This window comes from Alosa sapidissima, chromosome 13, assembly GCF_018492685.1.
Source record: "Alosa sapidissima isolate fAloSap1 chromosome 13, fAloSap1.pri, whole genome shotgun sequence".
Taxonomy (NCBI): Eukaryota; Metazoa; Chordata; class Actinopteri; order Clupeiformes; family Clupeidae; genus Alosa; species Alosa sapidissima.
In genome coordinates, this window is record NC_055969.1 from 9,347,744 (window position 1) to 9,371,272 (window position 23,529).

The following is a 23,529-nucleotide window of genomic DNA, read 5'->3' on the forward strand; positions in this document are numbered from 1 at the left end:
ATGACATTGAAATGATGTTTATTTGTGTTAAGAAGCATAATGGCTTTGTGGTTTTTTTCTTATTCTTTCAGAAAGCGCAACAGATTTTTTTTGTACATACACTTTTTAAACATAATTTTAATTAAAAAAACGTCTGTATAGTGAATTTTTTTTTCCTCTTAATACAGATAAAAAAAAAAAAACATATGGTGTGTGTTTTTTTTCTTCTTCGGATGCATATAGAGGTACACTCTTCATATTAGTTTTTAAAGGAAGAAAAAAAACAAGAAGCTCTGGTAGCAGCAATAGCAGCAAGTCCAGCCAAGGCAACATGGAACGACAACAAACAGCGTCTGTAAGGAAAAGTCAAGCATCCGCCACTTGGAGTGCAGATCCAAGCAAGGTACATTCACAGGTACTCTTCACCGGCAGTGGTCCGCCCCCTTCATATATATATTTTCTTCATTTCTTTTTTTGTTTTACTTAAATGTCCTTTTGTATCTTTTTTTTTAAGTGGGTGCACGATGTAATCTCTTCCCACCGGATCAGTGGTGTCAACAACTTTTGGTTCCTCTGAAGTTTAGCTGGGATTGTCATAATGGTTTCCATTGGTCGGGGTCTCCTGGAGAGTGGTGTGGGGGATTTCGGTCTCTTTCGCTGGCTCCACACTTTTCTTGAAAAAGTCTGACACACAGAACACCTGCGAGAAAACGATGCCTCCATCAGTCAAAAAGCACCAACTTCAAACACATTTCAAGAGATTATTTCATCTGCTTCCCCCCTTTCGGAGATTTGGAATCTGGGATAAACGTGACCTTCAATGACCCATGGATGCTGTCCCCAAAGAAAAGACATTCCAAAATAGTATCTGGCAGTCATGTCTAATTGCAGCTGTGTTATTTTCCCATTCTGGTCCCATAAATCTCTCCCCAGTCTTATGGGATATCTGAGTGTTCCTTTAAACATTGGAACATAGGGGGGTTTCCAACCCACAATATGTAAAATAACCACCAGATATTTCATTAGATAGCAAACAAAAAGCCTAGCTGTAAGATACACAAAAAAGACATACACAAAAGTCCTTGCTTTTTGAACATCCCATCCTCCCAGGTAGTCAAGAGTCTAACACCGAACATCTATAATTTCCCTTGATGGGCAAGATGTAGAACATAGGCAGTAGTGTAGGAAGATCTATACTCTACTCTGCATATAGAGAGGAAGGCAGATATAGGTTCTAGTTACTCAAGATTTCTTTCAGTCATTTAATCATGCACTTGTGTACAATCAAGAATAAAATGACATCGTTCCTGGACCAACAGTGCATAAATACCAGTGATTTAAAATGGTGAATTTAAAAAACAATAGGTGGGAAATGCATGTAGTGGAAGGCAAATCTACATTCTATGTATGTATAGAATGGACAAGTAGTCTTTCATGCCTGTTGAGTCGGTAGAGCCCTTACCACTAGGATGGCCATGAGTGCCCCTTGCAGCAGACCCGTGAGGACGTCGCTCCAGTGGTGCTTGTAGTCGGAGACACGAGACAGGCCCGTGTACACGGACGCTGCGATCAGGAAGAACTGAATCGTTGGCCGCAAGAGTCTGGCCCACTCGGCCTGCAGTCTCGCCTGAATATAAAGCTGTAAGACAGAGAGAAAGCGGAATGGTCAGTAAACATATGCATACAGGGGAGGAAAAAAACCCCACAATCTCCCATTTGGCCACTGTATGCGATTATGAATGTTGAAATATGAGGTGCCAAATATAAAGTCATGTAATAAACCTCTGGATGGAGGATTTTATGGCTTCTACCAATACGGGGACAGGAAATATAATTTCATGCATGGGGTTTGCTAATACGTAGCTTGGAGGAGCCGCATGTGCGTCGCTGCCCAAGGGCATGTGTTGCGGTTTGGCTTGTGTCTCTTTTGTTGCTGGTTGTGTGGCCTTGTTTGTCTTGGTCAGTGGCGTTGCCTTTGGTGCTGCTTGGACCCATGCCTGCGGTTTTGTGTGTGTGTGACAGAACTGTAGCTGTACTAGTGGTTGTATATTGTGGCGTTTCAACAGCGGTCACTACAGCCACTTCTCTACTCAAAAAAACACCAAAGTCTGTCCTGAGGCCTCAGGATAGGTTTCCAAGATTACTGTTGCATGGCAGTCTCTGGACAAGTCAACAGCCAGGGTAGGAAATAGAGCCGTCAGTTGGCCTTGTTCCTCAAGTCATAATTTGAGAACTCTGGACTGGCAATAATCTCCATTTATTGAACCATCCTCTCCAATTTTTATGTTTGACACATTGTTTCAACAAAGGTGTGTGTGTGTTCACAGTTCACACCACTTAACATATTTTCCATCTTGAACAACGTCTTCTGTACACTGAGGAAGCAGTAGCAAGATCAGTACTCAAACCCTAGGTGTGTCACAGTATTGGAAATAACCGGTCATCACTATGTGGATGATCCACTGCTTACACAGCACCTTTGTTAATGGTACTGAACTTTGTACCCCCATGACAAGTGGCTTTCATCATGAGGCAATCACCGCAATCAATTGATCAGTGTCAAGCTGACGTGTAACCAACGAGTCTTCTCTGTTGTGTGTATCTGTATGGGTGTATTTCTGTGTGGTGCACTGCACCACAGGCTGTAATCTTTTATCATAAAATCAAATAACAGCTTTCCCATCCCATTTATATCAGGCTCTCTGGCTTCCCTAAGTGTTTTGGCTGTTTTTGTTCATTACCCTAATGGACAGGCAGCAGTCCAGCATAGTGCACACGTATTCAAGGTCACCCTGTTCACCACTGTACCCAACAGGTGGGGGTGTATTGGTAGATTAGGTGACGCTATAGCATAGACAGTGGGTACACCGAGCTAAAAATGTGCTCTGTGTAAGTCAAAAGCCTTTTGAAACAGTTTGGGTGATTAACACAATTAACCAATGTTACATTGAATCAAATGGTAACTGTTACTGGTGTCAGCCAGCCAGTTAACCCACCATATTGGTTAGTTCAAATGATTATGATTAGCTTTTATTAAAGTCAAAGGACTCTTTAGATGGCATTTAAATACAAACTTGGATAACTCAGATGTATGTGAGGGTGTGTGCTCGCACAGGCAGGCAAGCTTTGAGTTTATGGCTTGGCTTGTTTTCAGGATATCCTGACCCTGAGATAACGCAGCAAACAGGCTCCAGTGTTGTCTGCTGGGATCACGAGTGGCTGGGAACGGCTCCTCCCCCACATCTACACTATATTAGGTGGCGAATAAATCATTTAAGCCACGGGCTCTATGCTACACCTCCATGCTACTTGCACTAGTAACACCCAGAAGCGCCATTCAACAAGTGTTCTTTTGTGAATGTAAAAATACTTTTGATCACCATGGCAACACAATGGAGATTTGATTCGTTGCACAAAGATGGAATGTTCTACCAGTTTTTCTTAGGCATAGATCATTAACTTGAGGACAAATACTAAAAAAAGAAAACAACAATCAACATGTTTCTCTCAGTTGCGTTTAACTGGAGAAAATGCGGACTGGATTCACCTTGAGGCAATTAAGGCCAAATAATTTAATTAGGGTAACAAGATAGGGGCCAGAGACACACACACAGAGGGTTATAGAGGGCAGAGGCATGAGAGAGAGTCACAGAAGAGCTCCTTTGTGAATACTTACTGCCAGGAACAGCATGCAGTACATGGAGAAGGAAGAGTGGCCAGAGTAGAAAGAGAGTCTGCAACACAAGAAATGACAACAGCAGCATTAAGGCATGGCGTGGCATGGCATCTCTCTCATATACTCACACACACACACACACTTACTTATCCACACCTATTTCCGGGTGATAAAGGGCATCCAGGAGGTGACATCCCCAAATGTTCCATCCTGTGCTGACTGCCTCATGTCTAGGAAAGTGTGTGTGTGTGTGTGTGTGTGTGTGTGTGTGTGTGTGTGGTGGTAGAGGGAGTATGGAAAGTTAGGAAAGCAGCGGTGAGCAGAGGGTGGTCTGCTCACACCCAGCTCTGGTGTCTTCCTGTTTACATAAGCTGGGGCTGCACTGCCCAAGTAGCGGCATCCGCCTGCCGATGACTGGCAAGCCAAGAGGGCGCGCTCCGAAATAATCATCCCCAATCCAAAAGGGGTGCCACCGCTACTGCAAACACTCTTCCCATATTTGTTTGGACATTGGACTTGCGGTTGAGTGGACACACAATTGTTGGGGCGTTTTGTTAGGAAAGTATACTTGCAGTATGACAGACAGACACTAGTGTTTTTCAGAATAGTACAACAGTATTTATTTATGTTTATTAGGACACTAAACTGTTTTTTATGAGGACCGTATACTTTGTAAGTGTTTGTAAGGACAGTAAACCTTTATTTGAGGGGACTCTGATCTTATACTCTCCTTTCTTAGGAAGACAGGAAACATTAAAAAGAAGCTACCCCCCTTTAGAAAATATGGTCAATCACAAAAGCATTAACTTTATAAAAGAGTTAAAGCAAACAAAGCAAAAAACAAACTTAAAAAGAAATAGCCATGTCTGCAAATCATTTGTCCCAATCAGACATGTTCCAGACTCAGTAGTGGTGAAATTACCACTTGCACAAGAAGACGTGGAATGCATCTGAGAAATATCCCAAAGACAAAAAAACATGCAGGGACAGGACTACTGAACTCCAGCTTAAAGAAGGCAGGTCCCCATGTGATGTAGGTAGAGCTTTCATAATGCGGTCCACGACACACACCAGTTTCACAAAAGGTTTTTGATATCTGAGCTCAGACAGACAATCAAATCCCAAGAGAACACAAATAAACATCTCCATCACGTCTGTGCTCAGGAAGCACCGTGTTGATGGGATTGTTTATGGGCCAGTCAGGACTGGACAAAAACAGAGCTTTTTTTTAGCCCAAACAGAAGGGAAAGCTAGTGGACCATGAGAAGCAATTTGCCAAATTTTGAAGAAAAGTGTATGAGATTAGAATGGAAGACTTTTTACCTTTTAAGTGGTTGGTTATGCAGCACATGGTGACAATGTGGGAAGTTGGAAGGGATTTCTAACATGTCTGAGGTGATCTGTTTTCAAAAGCTCAATTTCTCTCAAATGATCTGCACAGTGTAATTAAGAATGAGGCGTGTTTAAGAGGTCCATCCTGAACATAGATCATTGGTGACATGTCTGAGCCAACACACAACACACACACACACACCCCCCAACTCTCGAAAGGTGATACATGGTTATACCCTCATCAGTCTTTATTTGTACTATTAATGGCCCCATCTCTAAGGAAGACACACACACACACACACACAGCCTTGACTAAGGAAGGACTGCTCTTTGAGACAAGGAAACCACACCTACAGTTAATACCATCAGATTCCTTTCAACATAAGCCAGATTCACAAGCCTCTCCATCTAGACAAGGGAATAACCCACACAGAATCCTTGAGAGCCGACCAACGCTCACACACATCAAAGGAGCTGGAGGTGCTTCGACCACAGTCCCACAGCTAAAGTTTTCTCAGTACTTGGATGGAAATGATGGCAGCGATGATTTAACTGGAGAGGCGAGTGGTATGCCTGGAGTCCTTGAGTGAAACTGGCTCCTTCTGGCAGCTTGTCGTCTTGAAATTCAACCCTCACAAGCAAATCCAAGAAACACCTTCCGTTTGGTGCCGAACTTCAATGTACTCCTATGTCAGAGTTTCCAGTGGAGCCTTACATTTGCAATAAAGAACTTGACAATGTTTTTAAATCTAAGGTCACATTTTTTCCAGATTTACTTCACCACCGACACACCACCAAATAGCCCAATCTGAGTATCAGAAGAAATTTGTGGTTTTAAGTCACCAGAAAAATCTCCACACATACTATAAGGAGTGCTGAGCTATTTAATAACGGCTTACTTTGTCCTTCGAACAATGACTCCACTTCCCCCTCCTTGATTACAGACTTACAGAAAACAGTAATCTTTTGACTTAAAACGACTTTATGCAACACCGGCTTCTTTGCATTACAATTCCTATATGGGAACAGGAAAGGAACCATGGAACAAAGGAACACAAAGAACACATTGTAACCCTAATTCAGGTTAATGGGGAACCGCAGTGTTTGACCGCTGAACCCCAGCAGCCTTGCACGCACACACCTGCTCATCTTCCTGATCCGTGACAAAGAGAGCCACAGTAGCCTGCTCTCCAAACCACAAATGATTCTGTGAATAGGAAAGCTCAGCAAACATCAAAGCTATAGAGACCGCCATTACAAGGCTTTTAGACCATTCGAATCCTTGGCACACCAATACATCAGTTTCATCTACTGTGTCTTTTCAGTGTGCACATGTGCCGCGGTCTTTCTTTTTTGTGGCAGCCAAAGGGTCAGTATGAAAAGAACTAGTCACTGCAGCTGCCAGAAACGAGGCCTGTGTGTGTGTGTGTGTGTGTGTGTGTTTGCGTTTGCGAGGAAGAGAGATCTGATATTTCTCTTCTGCAACAACCAAAAGTTAACAATAAAGAGGAACTAGTATTGGTCACTGCACCTGCCAGAACTGAGAAGAGATGGAGACTGTGTGTATGTGTGTGCGTAGGAGAAAGAGGTCTGGCTTTTCACACCTTCAATGGACCAGCTAATAGGCTTAAGATTAATGTTCAGCCCATCACAAGTAGCTGACCACACAGTTTCTCCTAGTAGCCACAGAGCTCCTCCAAGAACGCATCCTCCCCCCACATAAACACCCCCGCCACACACACACACAGTCATTAAAGTTAATAACCCCTGAGGCACCCCAGCCATTACCCACCTGCCCTCGTTGACCATGCGCGCGTTCCCGGTGCAGGTGAAGTCCTCAATGTAGGCACCCGCTGTGCAATTGATTTTGCTCCAGTCAGGCTTGCACACGTCCAGGAAATGCGGTCGCAGGCGCCCGATGGAGTACTTGGCGATGTCGGTGAGGGACTGGCTCATGGCCGCCCCGAACAGAAAGGTGCCGATGGCCTTGTAGACACACGCCAGATAGCTGTTGCTGAAAGAGGACTTGGATTTGATGCGCTTTAGATAGACTGAAAGGCACTCCCCAAAGATCATCTGTCGGAGGGGGCAACAACAGACAGGAGTTATAGAGACAGCTTCTTCTGGTACACTTTTACCCCACAACAAGTTGAAACGTCGATTGGGTTAATTTGTGAATCAATCATGTGACTTCAAAACAGAAATGATCAGTCTGTATTCATCACACAGTGAAACAATACAACAATCAAACAAGGCCTTACAAGGATGTCCACTTCAACATTTAAACTTATGAAGAGAGATTTGATGCCATGATGGGTGACACCTCACAATGCAGCTATAACTGGATTTTGTTTTAAGGTGACAAAATGATTTACTGTTTGTCACCATCCTTTGTGTGACCGAAGGTAAATACCCACAAATAGGGGGGAGCGCCCTTGTTGCACATCCTAACTAAGGTTCAAAGCATCCATGCAACATGCAAACACAGGAAAAGCGTTCTTACGGGAGAAGTGGCCCATTCTACTGCTAGATATTAGAGTCTATTGGCTGGGTGGCAGACTAGCAGGACAAATTGTTCTCATCAAACGTCTCATTTGGGGTTTTCAAAATGTGGCTGTAGTTTCCTGTCTCAAATGGCACTATCAAATACTAATGCTTTTGCATGCTTCATGGCTGGTAGTCTTTTTCTTTTAACAACTCAAAAATTCTACCTCTAAGGGTAATCTGTTTAATTAAACTACCGAACACCAGAAACTGTTGATGTTCTAAAGAATATTTACTAACACTACACCCATCTCTTAAAGCTCTAGTCACAATGAATGTTAATTATTTCCGTAGAGATGGTTAGCAATTTCTGCTGTCGCAGATGGTGGTTTAAACATAGATATGGTTAACACATGAATAATGTCGTGCCAAATCGTGTTCTGATCTGACATCCTGTCTACACTTGACTTTTGAATACTTTCTGGAAAGATAAGATTTTTCAAGATATGTTTAACTTGCCACTATCAAACATTATTTTGGCCAAGAGGAAGCTCTTGACTTGAGAAGATTAGCCAATTGCCTATACTCACTCTCTGTCAATAGGTGTGTTGGTTGAAACCAGGGCTAAGATAACAGTGGAAATGTTCTGGTCCTGGATTACACCTCCACTACCCTCATTAACAGCTGCATAACTATCACTGACACATGGGGGAAAGCAGATGGAGCTTTCTTTGTGGTAGAACATCCATAGAAATAGAACTTCGACATTCTCTTTCTATGGTTTCATCCCGTAAATAGGGTCACTGAATCCCACAAGTGAGTGATTAGGGAGTAGGGACTATAGGTTTTTAAGGCAAAAACAAAACAAGGGGAACCACATCACTTCACCACACAAACAAACTCAGTTAGGAAGCCAGGAGGGAGAGGAGGGAATAAAGAGAGAGATAGAGAGGGATTAAAAAAGGAATGAGGGGCTGAGTGATTCAACAAACAGGTTCACTTACAGTGAGAACTGTGAGGGGGATCATTACTCCACCTAATAACTGATAGGAAATGGTGTCTTCTTTTAGGGGGTACTTGATTGTATCATCGTTACAGAAAAATCCTCGTTTGAATGGATTGTGTCGCAGTGTGAGTATTGCGAATGGGAGTCCCGCTAGCAAAAGGCAAATGAGAGAGGGAGACAGACAGAGAAGGAGAGACAGAGAGACACAACAAACAGGAATATGTTAAAAAGTGACGGGTCAATATTTCCCTTCCCTGAACTTCCCTGCTTCATGTTCCTGTTCCTGGGGGGCCACTGCAAATGCTGGTTTTGCTCCCACTCAGGATCTGACAATCGTTTGGTTGACCGTAATAAAGAAGGGGGCATTTGCATTCTCCTCTGTGTTCTACGTTGGCACAATGATGCCAATGCCTTTTTCGGAGGGACAGCAACAACTCACAGTGTCCCTCGAAACATCAGGAGGGAGAAACATCAAGAGCGTAGACACCACTAATGCATAGCATCTTCCGGGAAAGACAGTGTATACAAAGACGGGGGCGCGGGGGGTAATAAAGTTAGCAGTAAGACCATTGTTTAGCTATGCCTCATCCACTCTCAGTAGGACTCAGAGACGCCAAAGAAAATCTTGTCAACGACAGCTGATGGCTTGGCATCGCCCACTCATTCTGGCGGAAATGTGATGGACACAGAGCGGGAAACCCAGCGCCCGAGCTGAGGGCCTCATTGTGTTTTTGCATGCACTGTGGTCGGGCTTTTTCGGACTTGTTGAATGTTTATGGACATTTTAATTGCGTTGTTTTGTTTCCTTAGTGGCTTCTGAGGTTGGCGCTTAAAGAGGGCTGGCAAAGGACGTATAGTCCTCCTTGCACGAGAGGCCAGGCACGCTTGTGCGACTTCATTCTGGTTTGTTTGTGTATGTGTGTGGCTCTTTAAATACCAACACATACAAGTCTGTGGCCAAGTGTGTCTAGGCAATCTGTCTAGCAACTGGGTGTCAACTACAACTCGGGCAGGCATGCAAGTCCGTTCTAAATATCCACTTCCCGTATTGCTCATGCTCCCTCTCTCTCTTTCTCCCTCCGTCTCTCTCTATCTCCCTCTCTTTTTCCTTCTCTCTCCCTCCCCCCATCCTCTCCTTTTATGGCTCGTAAACTCAGTAATTCAAAGCCCAGATCTTTGTTGTTTTTTTTGACAACACTTTTAGCAAACCTGGAAGGAAAAAGCAGCAGTATGGCGTCAGCTGTGCACAGAGTCACGGAGCAGCTGAGCAACACAAGTTAAAACAAAATGAGCACAGGGATGTGGTGAATGCCATGACAAATTAGTTTCACACAAACACGCGCACATACACACACACAAAAAAAACAGGAAAACCTGGGACAGGAATTCAGCACACAAATATGCATTTAACTTTAATAATGCAATAAACTTAATAATTGGCCATTAGCATGCCTTTGACAAACACATCATATGGTATGTAACTGTCACTGACTGCGGTCACCCAGTCCACCAACATAGCGTTTCCAGCTATTCACTATCTTTCTTTCCCTTGACTGCAGATGATAAACTAGAGCAACATCTCCATTTCTCTATAGCATCCAACAACACACCCAAACGACCTCCCTTGATGCGGGATCATATAACCGTGTGTGGCTGCTGTAAATGTTATGAACCTGCTATGCAACACCAACAGGGGGCCGACTGTTCTGAAAACCATAGCGGGCACGCCATCGTGATTAGAGCTATTGCACACCATCGCACTTTAACAGTTAGAGCTGCATTGTGAGGAAACTATATATGACCCGTGTAGCATGTGCCTCTCTGAGTCAGGGCAGAACGGACATGTGCACGGCAGATTAATATACAGACCCACGGGCTCCACCAAGCTAAGAGAATTAGAAACTCTGCATGGACTGGAATAAGGATTGGTGAATGACACGTTGTTGTGCATGGTTTTGTGAAGTGTCCACAACAACTTGCCGAGTTCAGAGTGCAGCGCTTTGGGTGGGTGGGGGGGGGGCTGTTATGATGACACAATCAAGAACATCAGATAGCTCCTAAGTGAGAAGTTTTAGTTCTGAGAATGCTGAGTTAAAGGCTGGTGATTCGAGGTGTGAGACTGACAAGATCTGAGGCTTTGAATACCGTGTCATCAATATCATCAATGTAAATCCACACACACATAGCTTCAACCTTCCACTAGACGGCTCCTAAGAAAGAAGGCCGAGCCTTCCATGCATGCACATGTGCGCACGCATGCACATTACAAAATAACAGTACTCTGAGCTACTGCAGAAATGGAACATGTTACTGATATCAAACTAGGCCGTGACTTCCCCGTTCAAAGGAGGTATGTGAACAATTTCCAGCGGAGACATGGCCAATCATCATGCCAAAAAAGAGCGATCATCTACTGCTTCTTATCTGTTCAGCCTTCTGGAGGTGTCACGGGCCTTATTCTACAAAACAGTGATGAAATAAGGTGCCTGCTTGATAACCCCAGTGAAATGCTCAAAAAGGCTGCTCTGTTGGTAATGTTGTGCTTTTTACTGATTTGGTTCTGTGGTTAGGCATTCAGGCTACTGACAGCATGTTGTGCTGTGTAAAAGAGCCTTTGCGGATCCCGGGCACAACATGTGGTGTGTGTGTGTGTGTGACTGCCCCCAGCCAACAGTATTCTTGTTGTTGTTATATCTCCTGTCCTGTTGTGTAATTTTAGATTGATTGCTGATTGGCCTCTGTGGCAGCGCATGTTGAACCGCGAGAGTTGAGTAAGAAAACCTCAAGACTGAAACAAGCAGTGTGTGAAACTTTTTTACAAAAAGGGGACAGTAACTGAACAATGGCCTCAATGACCATTGAATCACCAGCCCTTAAGTTGACCTCTCTTTAACAGTTTTTGTATACAGTGGACATCCTCTTCTAGGCTTAGTAACATACTTGCATACTTATTTAAGCACCATGCTCATGGCTTCCACTGAGAATCTTCAAGAATCCAAACACTGTTCCACGGGAGGCATTCTTTTCTTTCTCTTTTTTTTTCTCTCTCTCTCTCTCTCTACTCTGGGCCTTGAGATTGTCTTGAAATAATTAAAGATCACAGTGGTTCTGAGGACATCTGCTTTCAGTCTCTCTCTCTGCCCACTCCATTCAAACTGACACCAAACAGCTGTTCCCTGGTCAGCTCTGGATGTCTTGAAGCAGTCACAGGTAAACACCACCCAGAGGGTTTAACAACAGCTGCTGGTCTAAACCTAACCATACACTGGTATCAGTCAAGGTCAGCTTATATTTTGTATGATTTGCTGCTGTTTATGTCATTTTATTTTTGCTTGAGGGAAATGTGCTTGAGGGACCGAATTCAAATTTAAGCTCTTTCAGCACATCAATTGCTTCCCATCGTGTTAAGACTCCCCCAGTGTTGACTAAGGCTAACTCACTGCTGACAGGCTTGAGTAGCACTGGCTGAGGACCGGTGTGTTCGCCGCACCACCAGCACATGGAACCCAGCTGCTTCGAAGCCTGAGAGCAGTTGTCGCCATTCCTTTGTTGCTCAATGGAGGCCAAGAGCATGGGTGAGGCTTCTGCTGCGGTTGGCCTATGTGGGGCTACTTACACAACTAATGGGCAGAGCGAAGCCAACCGTGTACAGCACAGTGGAGGTGACCGTGCTGTGGTGAAACGGGTAGCTGATGCCCTCATCTTTACAAAAAAAGCCCCTCTGGTAAGGCTTGATTTTACCCAGGTTAAAGGCCGCCAGTGGGAGACCAGCTGTGGGAAGGTGGAAAGACAGTTAGAGAACAGAGATCATTGTAGAAGTCAGCTCAGATGATGGGACTCCTGACGAGGCAGAGGTGACGTTCCCTTGGAGCTCCATCCGTCCGGACGATCACACATCACAAACCTGAAGTAGTATGAGGGTACTGAGATCAGCCCAGTGAAGGGGGGGGGCATTTAAGCTAATGCTACTTATTCTAGCTGTGATGTGTGGTCGGTCGGACTGAGTTCTGGGCAGCTTCACATGCTGTTCTGAAGGCTCCAAACCTCAGCTATCAGGGGGGCTGACAAGCATCCAAAACCAGCAGTTGAAAGCGCCATTCATTTTCACTGACTGATTTGGACTGTGATGGAATGAACTGTTCTTGCTGTTTGTTCAGAAAAGCACACAGAGATGAAGACTATTGACACTAACCAAAGTAGTGTTAGGCTAATTAGATTTAGTTACTATGAAACTAGTGTTACTACCCGTGACATCCATAGCCCCGAGCAATGCAGGCAGCATAGTTTAGTGTCTGTGTGAGGAAGTCACAAACACCTTCACTGCAGACTTTATTGCATGCAAGCTTTTAGTCCCAATACACAATCATCAATCTAACACCAACCATAATAGAAGCAAAGAGCCAAAGTTTGACTTTACAGCACAACACTAGCTAGGTTTCTAGGCCATATCACACACCTACCATAGATGTGTGAAACCAATAGTCAGACCATAGTCTGACAAGTGGTAGTATCTATGTACCAAAATTGACACTTGTTTTCTTTTTTAGTGAAGTGATGACTACCTTACTTTTGACAATCCTACTACCCCAATTCACAACCCATAAATCCCTGTTCTCCTCTCAAAACAATCTAGTATTATTCCTCTCATTGTGTTTATCTTCTTACAGAGAAAATAAAGTTTATTCGTCCACTTTTTTATCCACTTCACACTGACCTCCTTGCCCTGCTAGGTGGTGGAGCCAGGCTAAATGCCAGGCTGGCAAACTTGTTATATTCCAAACTTCCAACTCCACTATCAACATCAAAACAAACACCATAGTCTCTGCTCAACATCCTTATTTTATTGTTATTACTTACTATGAAGACAGATACTTACTGCTATAGTTGTATAGTATAGTTGACTATTTATTGGAGGATCATAAGGCATCACGTTAACAAGATACTCATTTTCCTAGCCCGAAAGGCCTCCCTTCTTCCAGCAGACAGAGGGTGGATTTGTTACAGTGCAAATACACGATACGCGAACACACACATGCCCAGACGCACACACCCGCAAAATATATTGCACTGACACATAGTAGCGTAATGACTCAGTCAGAGATTTTTGTTCCATGGGCTTTAAGAGACGAGAGGAAAACCTTGTTGAGCAATGAACTACTTATCTTGTGCGTTATAAATAGATTATATAACAAGCAATGAAGCACTAATCTCATTGGGCATTGTTGAAACCATTTCAGAACTATCACGCATGGCTATGCTCTGCTGTGCTGTGCTTCAAGTAAACGCAAACATGAGGAGAGAGTGAGAGAGAAAGAGAGAGAGAGAGAACACATACACACACCCTCTCTCTCACCCCACAGTGTCACTGCCCTCTGTTTAAATTAACATCCATTCACACAACCAGCCTGGTGTCCACTTTGTCAGCTGTGCTGCATCGTTTGGAATAAGTGACTGCAGCAGCTGAAAGTCTATACCCAGTGCCCCTGTCTACTCTCTCCCAGCCAAAAGACCCATCTCATGGTAGGACAGCAGCCTACAAACTCCAGTCTAATACTAAGTGGTATGGTATTACCTGTTCACAAACACTCAAAGAGAATTGCCCACTACATCATCCCTTCCAGCATAAAAGCGTCTTAGACAACTTCCTTCTTGTTTAATCTAAATAGAGAAACAAGTGACACACAGAGAACATCTACATTTTCCAGGTCATGTATACCACAACTTCCTCTGACAAATCGGTCCTCAATAACCTTTTGACCATTAGCCTACCAAGGCCTACACAACTTCATTTCTAAAAATAGATTTATGAAAATGTCAGATTTCAGTTGCTTTGGCCTTGGAACTAGAAGTCTTTCTGACTAAAACATTGTTTCAATCCTCCTTTAAGCAATATCATGATTTTGTTATGGTTATTGAATATAAGAACGACCTAGTGACTCATATTATGTGGTCATACCTCATAATTAGATTAGACCGAATTCTCTCCCCAAATCCCTGGAGGACTGTGGAAAATGGTATTATGAAAACGTGATTCTATTCTCAAAGCAACAAACCCATGGGCTTTGGAAGAACTTCTAACCACAGCCTCGAGCTACGACAAAAATAAATGTAATGACATTACGCACGTGCGCGCAACGCACAACAATAGGAATGTAATTGTCATTTTTGTCGGCTAATTGATATATAACGTTACATATGAAAACAACGAATTCATCTTCAGGATACTGAAGAAGTAGTGCTCATAAGATGAGGGCAAACATCTTGACCAGCAGCGCTTTTAACGAAACACCAAAGACTGGATTTGGGTAGGCTACAAATTATCTCAATTTCCACTCCCCTACCAGTTTGCTTTGTTTATAAACAACGTGACGCATAGCAATATTATTATTGATCATTAATGGTTAAATGGTTACAGTTATGACATGGAAGATCATTCTCTACTTGTCAATGATTCGCTCATAATACATTATGAAGTATATTTCGGCGACCACGAGGCACCAGGCTGCACTGCATACAGTAAGCAACAGCATAGCCACTCCCTTTCACGTGACAATAAATGGTTCTCATAATATTATAAAGCAAATTCAACTACATGACAGTAATTGCAATATTTCAACCGCAAGTAATAAATTGCATGGTCATGGCATACTTACCCAAAAATAAGCAGACAATGTCCAGCAGAACGAATGGTAACCCCCTGGTTTCAAACATCTTTGAAGTCTTTCCACAAAGACCCGGGTGCTGGTCAAGATAGGCTAGCTATGTGGTAACGTTAACTACTTGGCACCGTTTGAGCCTCTATAGCCGAGATGGGTTTTGTGTAATGATAGTTTCACACGTCCACTCAACGTATTTTTGCATTTAAAAGGCCGCACAGAGAGACACGGACTACACAAAAATACAATCGAGTAGAGATGATGTTAACGTTACACTCGCAATGGCGACAGCTAACTAATCGTCCAGTCTTTACTAGGAATGTTTCGCGCGGCCCTTACAATACCAGATACGTTAACGTTACCGTTATCCAACCATCCTGGACAGTAAAAGTATAAGACGAAAGGCCGGTGCGCTCGACGGATCCTGTCGACTCATCTATCACCGGCTCCTTTGACTGACACTGAAGATACAGCGCAATCTCCACCTTGACTGCATATAAGCTTAAAAACACAGCGGGATGACATGATGGCAGCAGAAGGAGGTCATAAGCAGCCTATCGCCTGGTCGCTGGGTCCTTACGACAGCATCGCCACGTCCCTCCGCTCCTCCTACCAATTATCCATGTTTTGACCATGGTTTGTGCGCCCCTGCGCAGCTTCAATAGCAGATAGGTTCCAGACTCCCTTTTTCATACCACCACTTTAATCCTCCACAAATGATACTGATACATTATTTGTTGTAAGCTATATTTTCACCTTTCAACAGATCCATACAAGAAGCAATGAACAAGGTTGTTACTGTTGAACTCTATGGCATAGAGCACCATTTTTTGTTTTCCAACTTGCATTGATGTGGTTTATCCTAGAAAGCCGACCACCCTTACAAAAACAACTGCACTTCAAGTGTCTAAATAGCAGTTTTCTAAAAATGTGCCGTTTTGGGGTAATTATTTGCAGGTTTATAGGCCTACCTATGTAAGAAGTGCAGTATTTTGGAGACGAAAACCTGCATTGCATTAGATACTGCACTTAACAGGAGAAGTTCAATATTTCGGACATGAAAATATGATTGTAGCCTACTGCACCAGTCCCATAAGTGCAGTTGATTTTTGTAAAGGGCAATTGAATGATAGCGTTCATACAATCCAGTTGCGTCCTGGTGACAGCATGTTATTTTAGGCATTGTTTTTCAGAAATTAAAAAAGAAAATACAAATACATCTCGATCCACATCGAAAATGAGATCACTTCAGTAATATGTACTTTCAGATTAACTTCAGGGCTTCTGGTTGTGGTCTAGAGCCACAGTTTTTGTAACAAGATGATTAGGACTATAGCCTAATGTAGATGACGTCACCAGTCAACTATAGTCCAACAGTGCCATCTACTGATCAAAGGTCTCACTTACATCAGAGTTGGTGAGGATTAATTTCAGTGTAGTCTTTAAAGGGGACATACCCCAGAGTGTTGCACTGTAGCTGCCTGGCTACTTTAGCTCCGGCAACTAGTAACTCATACTGGCAGTAGCCTAGGCCTACTCTGTGACCTCGAGAAACGGAGATATGTGAAAAAATTGTGATGTGTGATTTCTCCTTTAAGTTTTGACTAGTTCTGTCCTTGTAAAGATGATATGTTATGGACTGGTCTGGTTCTGTAATGCCGCAAAAAGCGATTCATCACTTTTATGAGATCCTCCAATGAGTATTGTAAATGCATAGGCCTTGAAGCAAAGCAAACACCATGTCAAAGGCAGTTGTTATTATATTGTTATAATGTTATAGTTATAATTTGATTAGTAGAAAAAGTAAATATTATTTATAGGTTTAAACCCAGCTTCAGTTGGCCAAAGACTTGTACAAATGGGCATTAAAATATAGAATAAGAAGTAACACACACGCACACACACACACGCACACACACACACACACACACACACACACACACACACACACAAACACACATACATACACACACAAAAAGAAACATACCAACAACTACAATAGAAAGCAAAGGACAAATGGCCAGTGCATAAAAATGTGCCTTTGGCCTAAGTTTTAGAGTGGAAGGTACAGAGTATTAGGGCCACACATGAAGACATTTTTGCCAAGACGAGATTAAATTTCGACATGTCTATATTAAACTCAACATTTCGAGAATAAAGTTGACATATTATATTAACTTTAATCTCAACATTTCATCTTGACATGTCCAAAACTAGTTTGGAGAGAGAATGAATACGGAATGTCGAGCTGATATTTCAACTTTATTCCCAAAATGTCGAGTTTAATGGCAAAAATATTTCTTTTCTTCATGTGTGGCCCTAAGACTCCGTCGTAGACATTTGCTGTCAGAGTTGAGTGCCAGTGAATGCGGTTCTGTGATGTAGAATGGGGGTTGACCATTAAGATATTATTACATGGATCAGTATGAATAACCCGCCCAACCCACTCCCTAGAAATGAATAAACACATATCTAAAAATAAATGGCTATACCTAACGTTTCACTTGTACTCTAACTATATCTAGGATTGGCCGTGTTACAAGTATTTGTAGGCTAAAAGTAAAGCTACCTATTTGTTGCTGAACCAATTACAGTTTCACCCACAGCTGCAGAAAAACTGAGCAATCTGTCAACAAATTTCCTCATGGCTTATCACTGTTGAGATGGTGCTATAAGTACAGACATCTGTTACAAAATTGATGAGGGCTTTCTGGAAGATGAAAGCTTTCTGAGCAAAGCACCATTCAGTTTATGTGTGAATGATTGGAGCCTCATTCCCCATTACTTACAAATCCTTTCTCACACATTTATCTCTTCACAGCATCCATGAGGACACAGTTAATGGGTTTGGTTTCATTTTGACATTATATGTTTCCATCGTGCTTAATATAATGTTTTGCAGTACCTGACTTCCTTGTTACCTAGACTTTCAAGTGGTTCCTCATTAATCATTAGGCCTATACAACCCCAAAACAGAAAAAGTTGATTATTATTATTATTATTATTATTATTGTTGTTGTGTAAAATGTGAATAAAAACAAAATGTAATAATCTGCAAATCTCTCATATTTAGTTGCAGAAAGGACACAGACAACATATCAAATGTTGAAAATGACAAATTTGACTATTTCATGGAAAATATATGTTCATTTTGAATTTGAAAAGTTGGGACGGGGCTAACAAAATGCTGGAAAAGTTGTGTAATGATAAAGAAAACAAAAGGAAGAATGTTTCACAACTAATTAGGGAACTGAAACACGATTGGGTATGAAAAAGAGCATCCCAGAGAGGCAGGGTCTCTTATAAGTAAAGATGTAGGGGTATTCATCACTCTGAGTAAACCTGTGTGCACAAATGAAACAATGTCATTTTAATGCTTCTTAACATGAAATTGTGACATATTTGGGGAGTTCATCATCTACAGGACATAATATATTAAAACATTCAGAGAATCCAGAGAAATCTTTGCAAATAAGGGAAATAGCTGAAAAACAAATTGGATGGCCGTGGTCTTTTGGACCTCAGATGGCACAGCATCAGCACCAGACCTGTTTCCAGACCTGTCATTGTATGGGCTCAGGAAAATCTCTGATAACCATTGTCTATGTGCCCAGTTTGATACTCAATTCAAGAACTACAGCCAAAACTGTAACAGCTAAAATTGTGACATTGAGACATGATACAGAAAATACCACCCTCTTATCTGGGCCTGAGCTTGTTTAAAATGGACGGAGGTAACGTGGAAAAAGGTCCTGTGGTTAGACCATTCATAGTTTGCCATTCTTTTTGGAAATCATGGACTCATCTGGGCTAAAGAGGAGTGGGCCTGTCCAAGTATCCAACCTATCCAACTTGTCTTAGTGCTCAGTTCCAAACCCAACATCTATGACGGTGTGGAGGAGCATTAATGCCTACAGCATGGGCATCTTGCACATTTGGCAAAGCATAATCAATTCTAAATTATGTATACAGGTTATGAGCAACAATACTGCCATCCAGGCAATGTCTTTTCCAGGGGCGACCTTGAATACTTCAGGAAAACAATGAAACCCCATACAACTGAAATCCTATATCGGGGAGTAATGGGACAACATTTCATTATCAAAACTGTAGCAAATGGTCTCCTCAGTTCCTAAACATTTACAGAATTGTGTTAAATGAAGAGGTGAAGCAGCACAGTGGTAAACATGCTCCCGTCCCAACTTTTTTTGGAACATGTTGCTGTCATCAAATTCAAAATTAACATATACTTTCCATGAAATAGTCCACATTTTCATTTTCAACATTTGATATGTTGTCTATGTCCTTTTTGCTGCTAAATATGAGTTTACAAGACTTGTATATTATGACATTTTGTTTTTATTTGCATTTTACACAACGTCCCAACTTTTTCTGTTTTGGGGTTGTATATTCTGATGCTTGCTGTCTAGAGAAAGTGAATGTAATTTTCAGATTTGCAGTAAGGGTGGTCAATTAGGTATCCACTTAAAGGGATATTCCACCATTTGGGGAATTACACTCATTTTCCAACAAACAATTGATTTTTACCTTTCTCCAGTTCATCCAGCCGTTCGCCTGAATGAGAGTATAGTTCCATGTCAAATCAGCCTAGAAAATCCTTGTTTCATTTTCTGTTGGTCTTATTTTCTACCTTGAGAGGAGACAAGTTTTAAATAGGAAAATTACCAGAAATCTTAGTCACTTTTAAACGTTATGCTAGCAGGCGAGAAGCTAATGGTCTAATCCGATTCAATGATCTATGCTAGGCTGGAGCTAAAACTGGTTTGAACTGGACTCAGAGAACGACTGGATGAACTGGAGAAAGGTAAAAATCAATTGTTTAACTCAAGGGGAGGTGGAAAATGAGTGTAATTCCCCAAATGGTGGAATATCCATTTAAGTCCTCACTGGACCCATGGAGGGAGTAAAGTTAGCCAGTTAAAGTTAGTGTGCTTAAAGCTCTGGAGATGTTTGAAGTTTTGTGATCCCCTTTTAAATAAAAAAAAAAGTATGGACATGAAATAAAACATAATCAGCACCAGCAACCAGCACCATTTACATTTTGATATGTAATAAGTAGGTTGAAATTCAGGCTAGCAGAATGCATTAGTAGCCTTTAACAGGTCATGGCACCAGTTTGGGTTTAGTGAAAATAGTGTGGCTACAGTACATAATGTGCATCAGCATTTAAACACTTAAGAAAACAAAATATTCAATCAAAACCAAAACAACAACCAATACGAATTAACTAATCTTTCTTTATTTGAGTCTTTGACCCAATAAAACAAAACAGTCTGTACTACAGTAACTGAAACCTAATCTTCACACATATAGATATATATCTCAACCAGCAAACAAATCCAAAAGAAATTGTCTGATATTTCGTGTCTCTATTTTTTATAAAATAAAATAAAAAAATAAAATAAAAAAAAGAAATACAGAGAGCAAAATGCATTTAATACAGTATTCAACAAAAGTGCAATTTTAATAAGTTAGATTGTTTTGTTAACAACATTTGGTCATCTATACAAAGGTACAGTGAAAGCAGTGCTTCAGCCAACACTGTAGCAGCACCCTGAGAATGGCACTCACTGCTGGGGACTTGTACACCAGACCAGCACTATGTCATCAACTCAACATATCTACTTCTCATGTCGTGATCAAGCCAATGCCGTCGTTCATTATGGTGATATTGTCCAGTAGCTCAAACAGCAAAAGTCAACTTAATCATCCCCCCCCCCCCCTCAGTTATTATACTTAATATACTGTACATTTACAAACAATACTTTGCTGAGTACTTCTCTTTTCTTTTTGTAATGTATAAAAAAAACAAGCAACGCTTGCAGACAAGGCAATTACAGTTTGGCACAGAGGCAAAATGGAAGCCAACACTATCATTCCACAAGGAGAATAGATGGATGGTGTGTGTGTGTGTGTGTGTCTGTGTGTCTGCACAATCTCCATGAAAGCACAAGTCAGCAATGACCAGACAGCGGTGAGTTATAGCTCTTTGAGCTCGTCGTCATTGTGTGTGTGTGTGTGTGGTGTTCCTGCAGCCATACATTATAAGATATATCAGTGTACATGCAGAAGAATAGGCAGACCTTTAAAAAAAAAAAGGTCTTGTCACACACAGCCACTGCATTTGTTAAGATTTGAACAAGAAATGTTGTTACAGACTGTTTTCTATGTAGTCTTTGTCCACTTCTGTTCTACAGACGTTGCTTTTGTTTTATTCATGGTCTTGAACTCCCTGATTGACAATGGTATAGTCTAACCACTTCCTACTTTAGGAAGACACAAAAACATATTTTCAGCAGAAAAATGTTCAGTTGGCACACATTGACAGCTGACAATATGTGAACAAGCTGCACTCAATTTTTCAGTTCCTTTGTCTGTACACTGTAAAATGTGTCAAAAACTACAGCACATTTGTAGAGTAGCCTATATTATGCACACTTTCTGTATGTGAAAATTCTCTTTGTTGAAAAAGAATACATGGTCAGGCATATATAAATAGTTACAAGATGTCTTGAATAAAAAATAGCTACTTAAGCTCCACGTGGACAGGAAATATGGAACACCAGTGAGCCATGTCAATGTCATCACATGTGAAAATCGCAGTACTACAAGTGACAATAATATGTGTAGCAGTTTTCAAGTTCACCACGAATGTAGCAAAACTGTTAGAATGTAATTTCTTATAGTAGAAAAATCTAAAATATGTCTCAGCAAAATAAAATATAATACAATCTATTCTTTCTTTCTCTTTTCATGAATCCAATGAGTCTCACAAAACACCACTAGAGGTCACTGTAACCAAGGCTCTACAGTCCTCCTAGTGGCCCTTGTTCTGTGTAGTCAGTCACAAGACAGCAGGCAGCCTTCAAACAAGTCTCACCAGCTACCATGCCAAACACGCGCTTAGCTTATACACTCAGTATAGCAATCATACCGACGGGCGAACTAGTGAAGTGAGGTTAACAAGCACTTTAGTCACAGGACTCTGAATTAAATACAGTCTTGACCTATTGACCTTTTTGTCTTACGGTCCTCACCTTTGATCCTCTAGTTTCCTGTCCATGTGTTACTTTTCTTGAGGATGACAAACCTAGTTTCTTTGATAGATGTAAAATAACACCAAAAGCAAGTTTCTTTGAAACTTTGGAAACATGTAAGAATAAGTGCATCTGTAATCTTCGAATCATTTAAGAGAGATCGCAAGTCTTCCAAACAGCACTCAGGATCCTCATCCTAAACAATTGTGTTGTTACATCCCTTCACACAAAGTCCAAAAAACTTTAGTCAGACTTCCCAGGCGATTTTCACAAACTCCCTACATAGCATGTTAGCATATGATGCTAGCTGTGTCGTTTGTCTTTGGAGCTTTGCATGTGATTATCCTGTTGCAAGAGATGGTGGGGCCCATGACACACACAGTCTTCATCCTGCTGCCTGCCTCCCATCTCAACTCTCCGCACCCATGTCCACTGTCCGTCCGCACACCCGCGCACCCGCTCAGGCCTTCTTGGCACTGGTGCGCGCCCGCTGCTTGCGGAGGTGCGCGTCGATCTCGTGGCGGAAGAGCAGCATGCCCAGCTGACCGTGCGAGGCCTCGTTCATGGCCTTGGACTGCATGCACATCTTGTACTGGTCCGGCGGCAGCTGGTCAGCGCAGTGCTTCTCGTGCCACAGGTGGAAGAGGCCGCGGGAGGGCGCGCGCACCACCAGTAGGTTGCTGTGCAGGTACTTGCGGTACAGGTGCACGTCCTCGCCGCCCCAGCCCTTGATGTCCACGTCAAAACCGCCTGGAAGGGGGAGAAGACAGTTAGATGGTGTGTGCGTGTGTATGTCGTCTGCCTGTGTCTGTGTGTGTGTGTGTGTGTGTGAAAGAGGCTGATACATCTGTCTCTGTCCTGCAGTTATGTAATGATATATGGAAGTGAAACTTAAAAACTGTAATTGCAGCACAAGATGTGGTATAGCACAGCACATGTATTACATTTAACAAGCTTGTTGAGCTGCTCTTTAATGTTGAAAAAACATGTAGTTGTCAAACAGGTATGTCATATTACTAAAAGTCTGTGTCATAGAATTCTGGGTTCAATGAATGCTTTCATGTATCAAAAATCAAACAAATTCAGACATTACAAAACTATGAGGTGTTTTAAAAATAAGATTCTGAGGCCTCATTACAGAAGGGATATCAAAAGACATAGAATAGGAAGTTTATGTAATGTAATGTAAAGATAAAACTGCATTCAGTCAGTGTTCTATCATTATCTAAACTGTGTGAATGTGGGTAAACATAACCGTAAATAGTTTTGCTCCGATTTGTCAGTATGGGAGTGAAAAATAAACATGCCTGTCCTCTCATAACAGCTCACGGGAACGTC

The 23,529-nt window shown here is 42.0% G+C and overlaps 2 protein-coding genes across 4 annotated transcripts in view; both read right to left on the reverse strand.

Moving 5' to 3' along the window:
• Position 1: 1 nt before the first annotated feature.
• Positions 2 to 15,671, reverse strand: plpp1a (phospholipid phosphatase 1a). Of its 2 annotated transcripts, none has more exons than XM_042058584.1 (6): positions 15,131 to 15,671; positions 8,476 to 8,627; positions 6,780 to 7,063; positions 3,656 to 3,713; positions 1,442 to 1,618; positions 2 to 679 (listed from the first exon to the last, which is right to left on the reverse strand). In XM_042058584.1, the coding sequence occupies exons 1-6, from the start codon at positions 15,186 to 15,188 to the stop codon at positions 560 to 562; spliced, it is 849 nt and encodes a 282-aa protein (XP_041914518.1). In that variant the 5' UTR covers positions 15,189 to 15,671; the 3' UTR covers positions 2 to 559. The 2 variants fall into 2 exon arrangements, with proteins under 2 accessions (XP_041914518.1, XP_041914517.1); XM_042058583.1 differs by lacking the exon at positions 8,476 to 8,627 and adding an exon at positions 12,094 to 12,248 and having other exon boundaries at positions 15,131 to 15,670.
• Positions 15,672 to 20,371: 4,700 nt separating this feature from the next.
• The window catches only part of csgalnact1a (chondroitin sulfate N-acetylgalactosaminyltransferase 1a), a 32,463-nt gene continuing 29,305 nt past the window's right edge, over positions 20,372 to 23,529 (reverse strand). Inside the window, exons 8-9 of one of the 2 annotated variants that reach the window (XR_006021631.1) lie at positions 22,598 to 22,941; positions 20,372 to 22,561 (exon numbers count right to left, since the gene is read on the reverse strand). Coding sequence is in view for 1 of the 2 variants with exons in the window: in XM_042059509.1 (XP_041915443.1) it covers positions 22,652 to 22,941 (290 nt within the window). In the remaining variant the exon portion in view is untranslated. Of the gene's footprint in view, positions 22,942 to 23,529 lie in introns of both variants that reach the window. The other variant, XM_042059509.1, reaches the window with a different exon arrangement.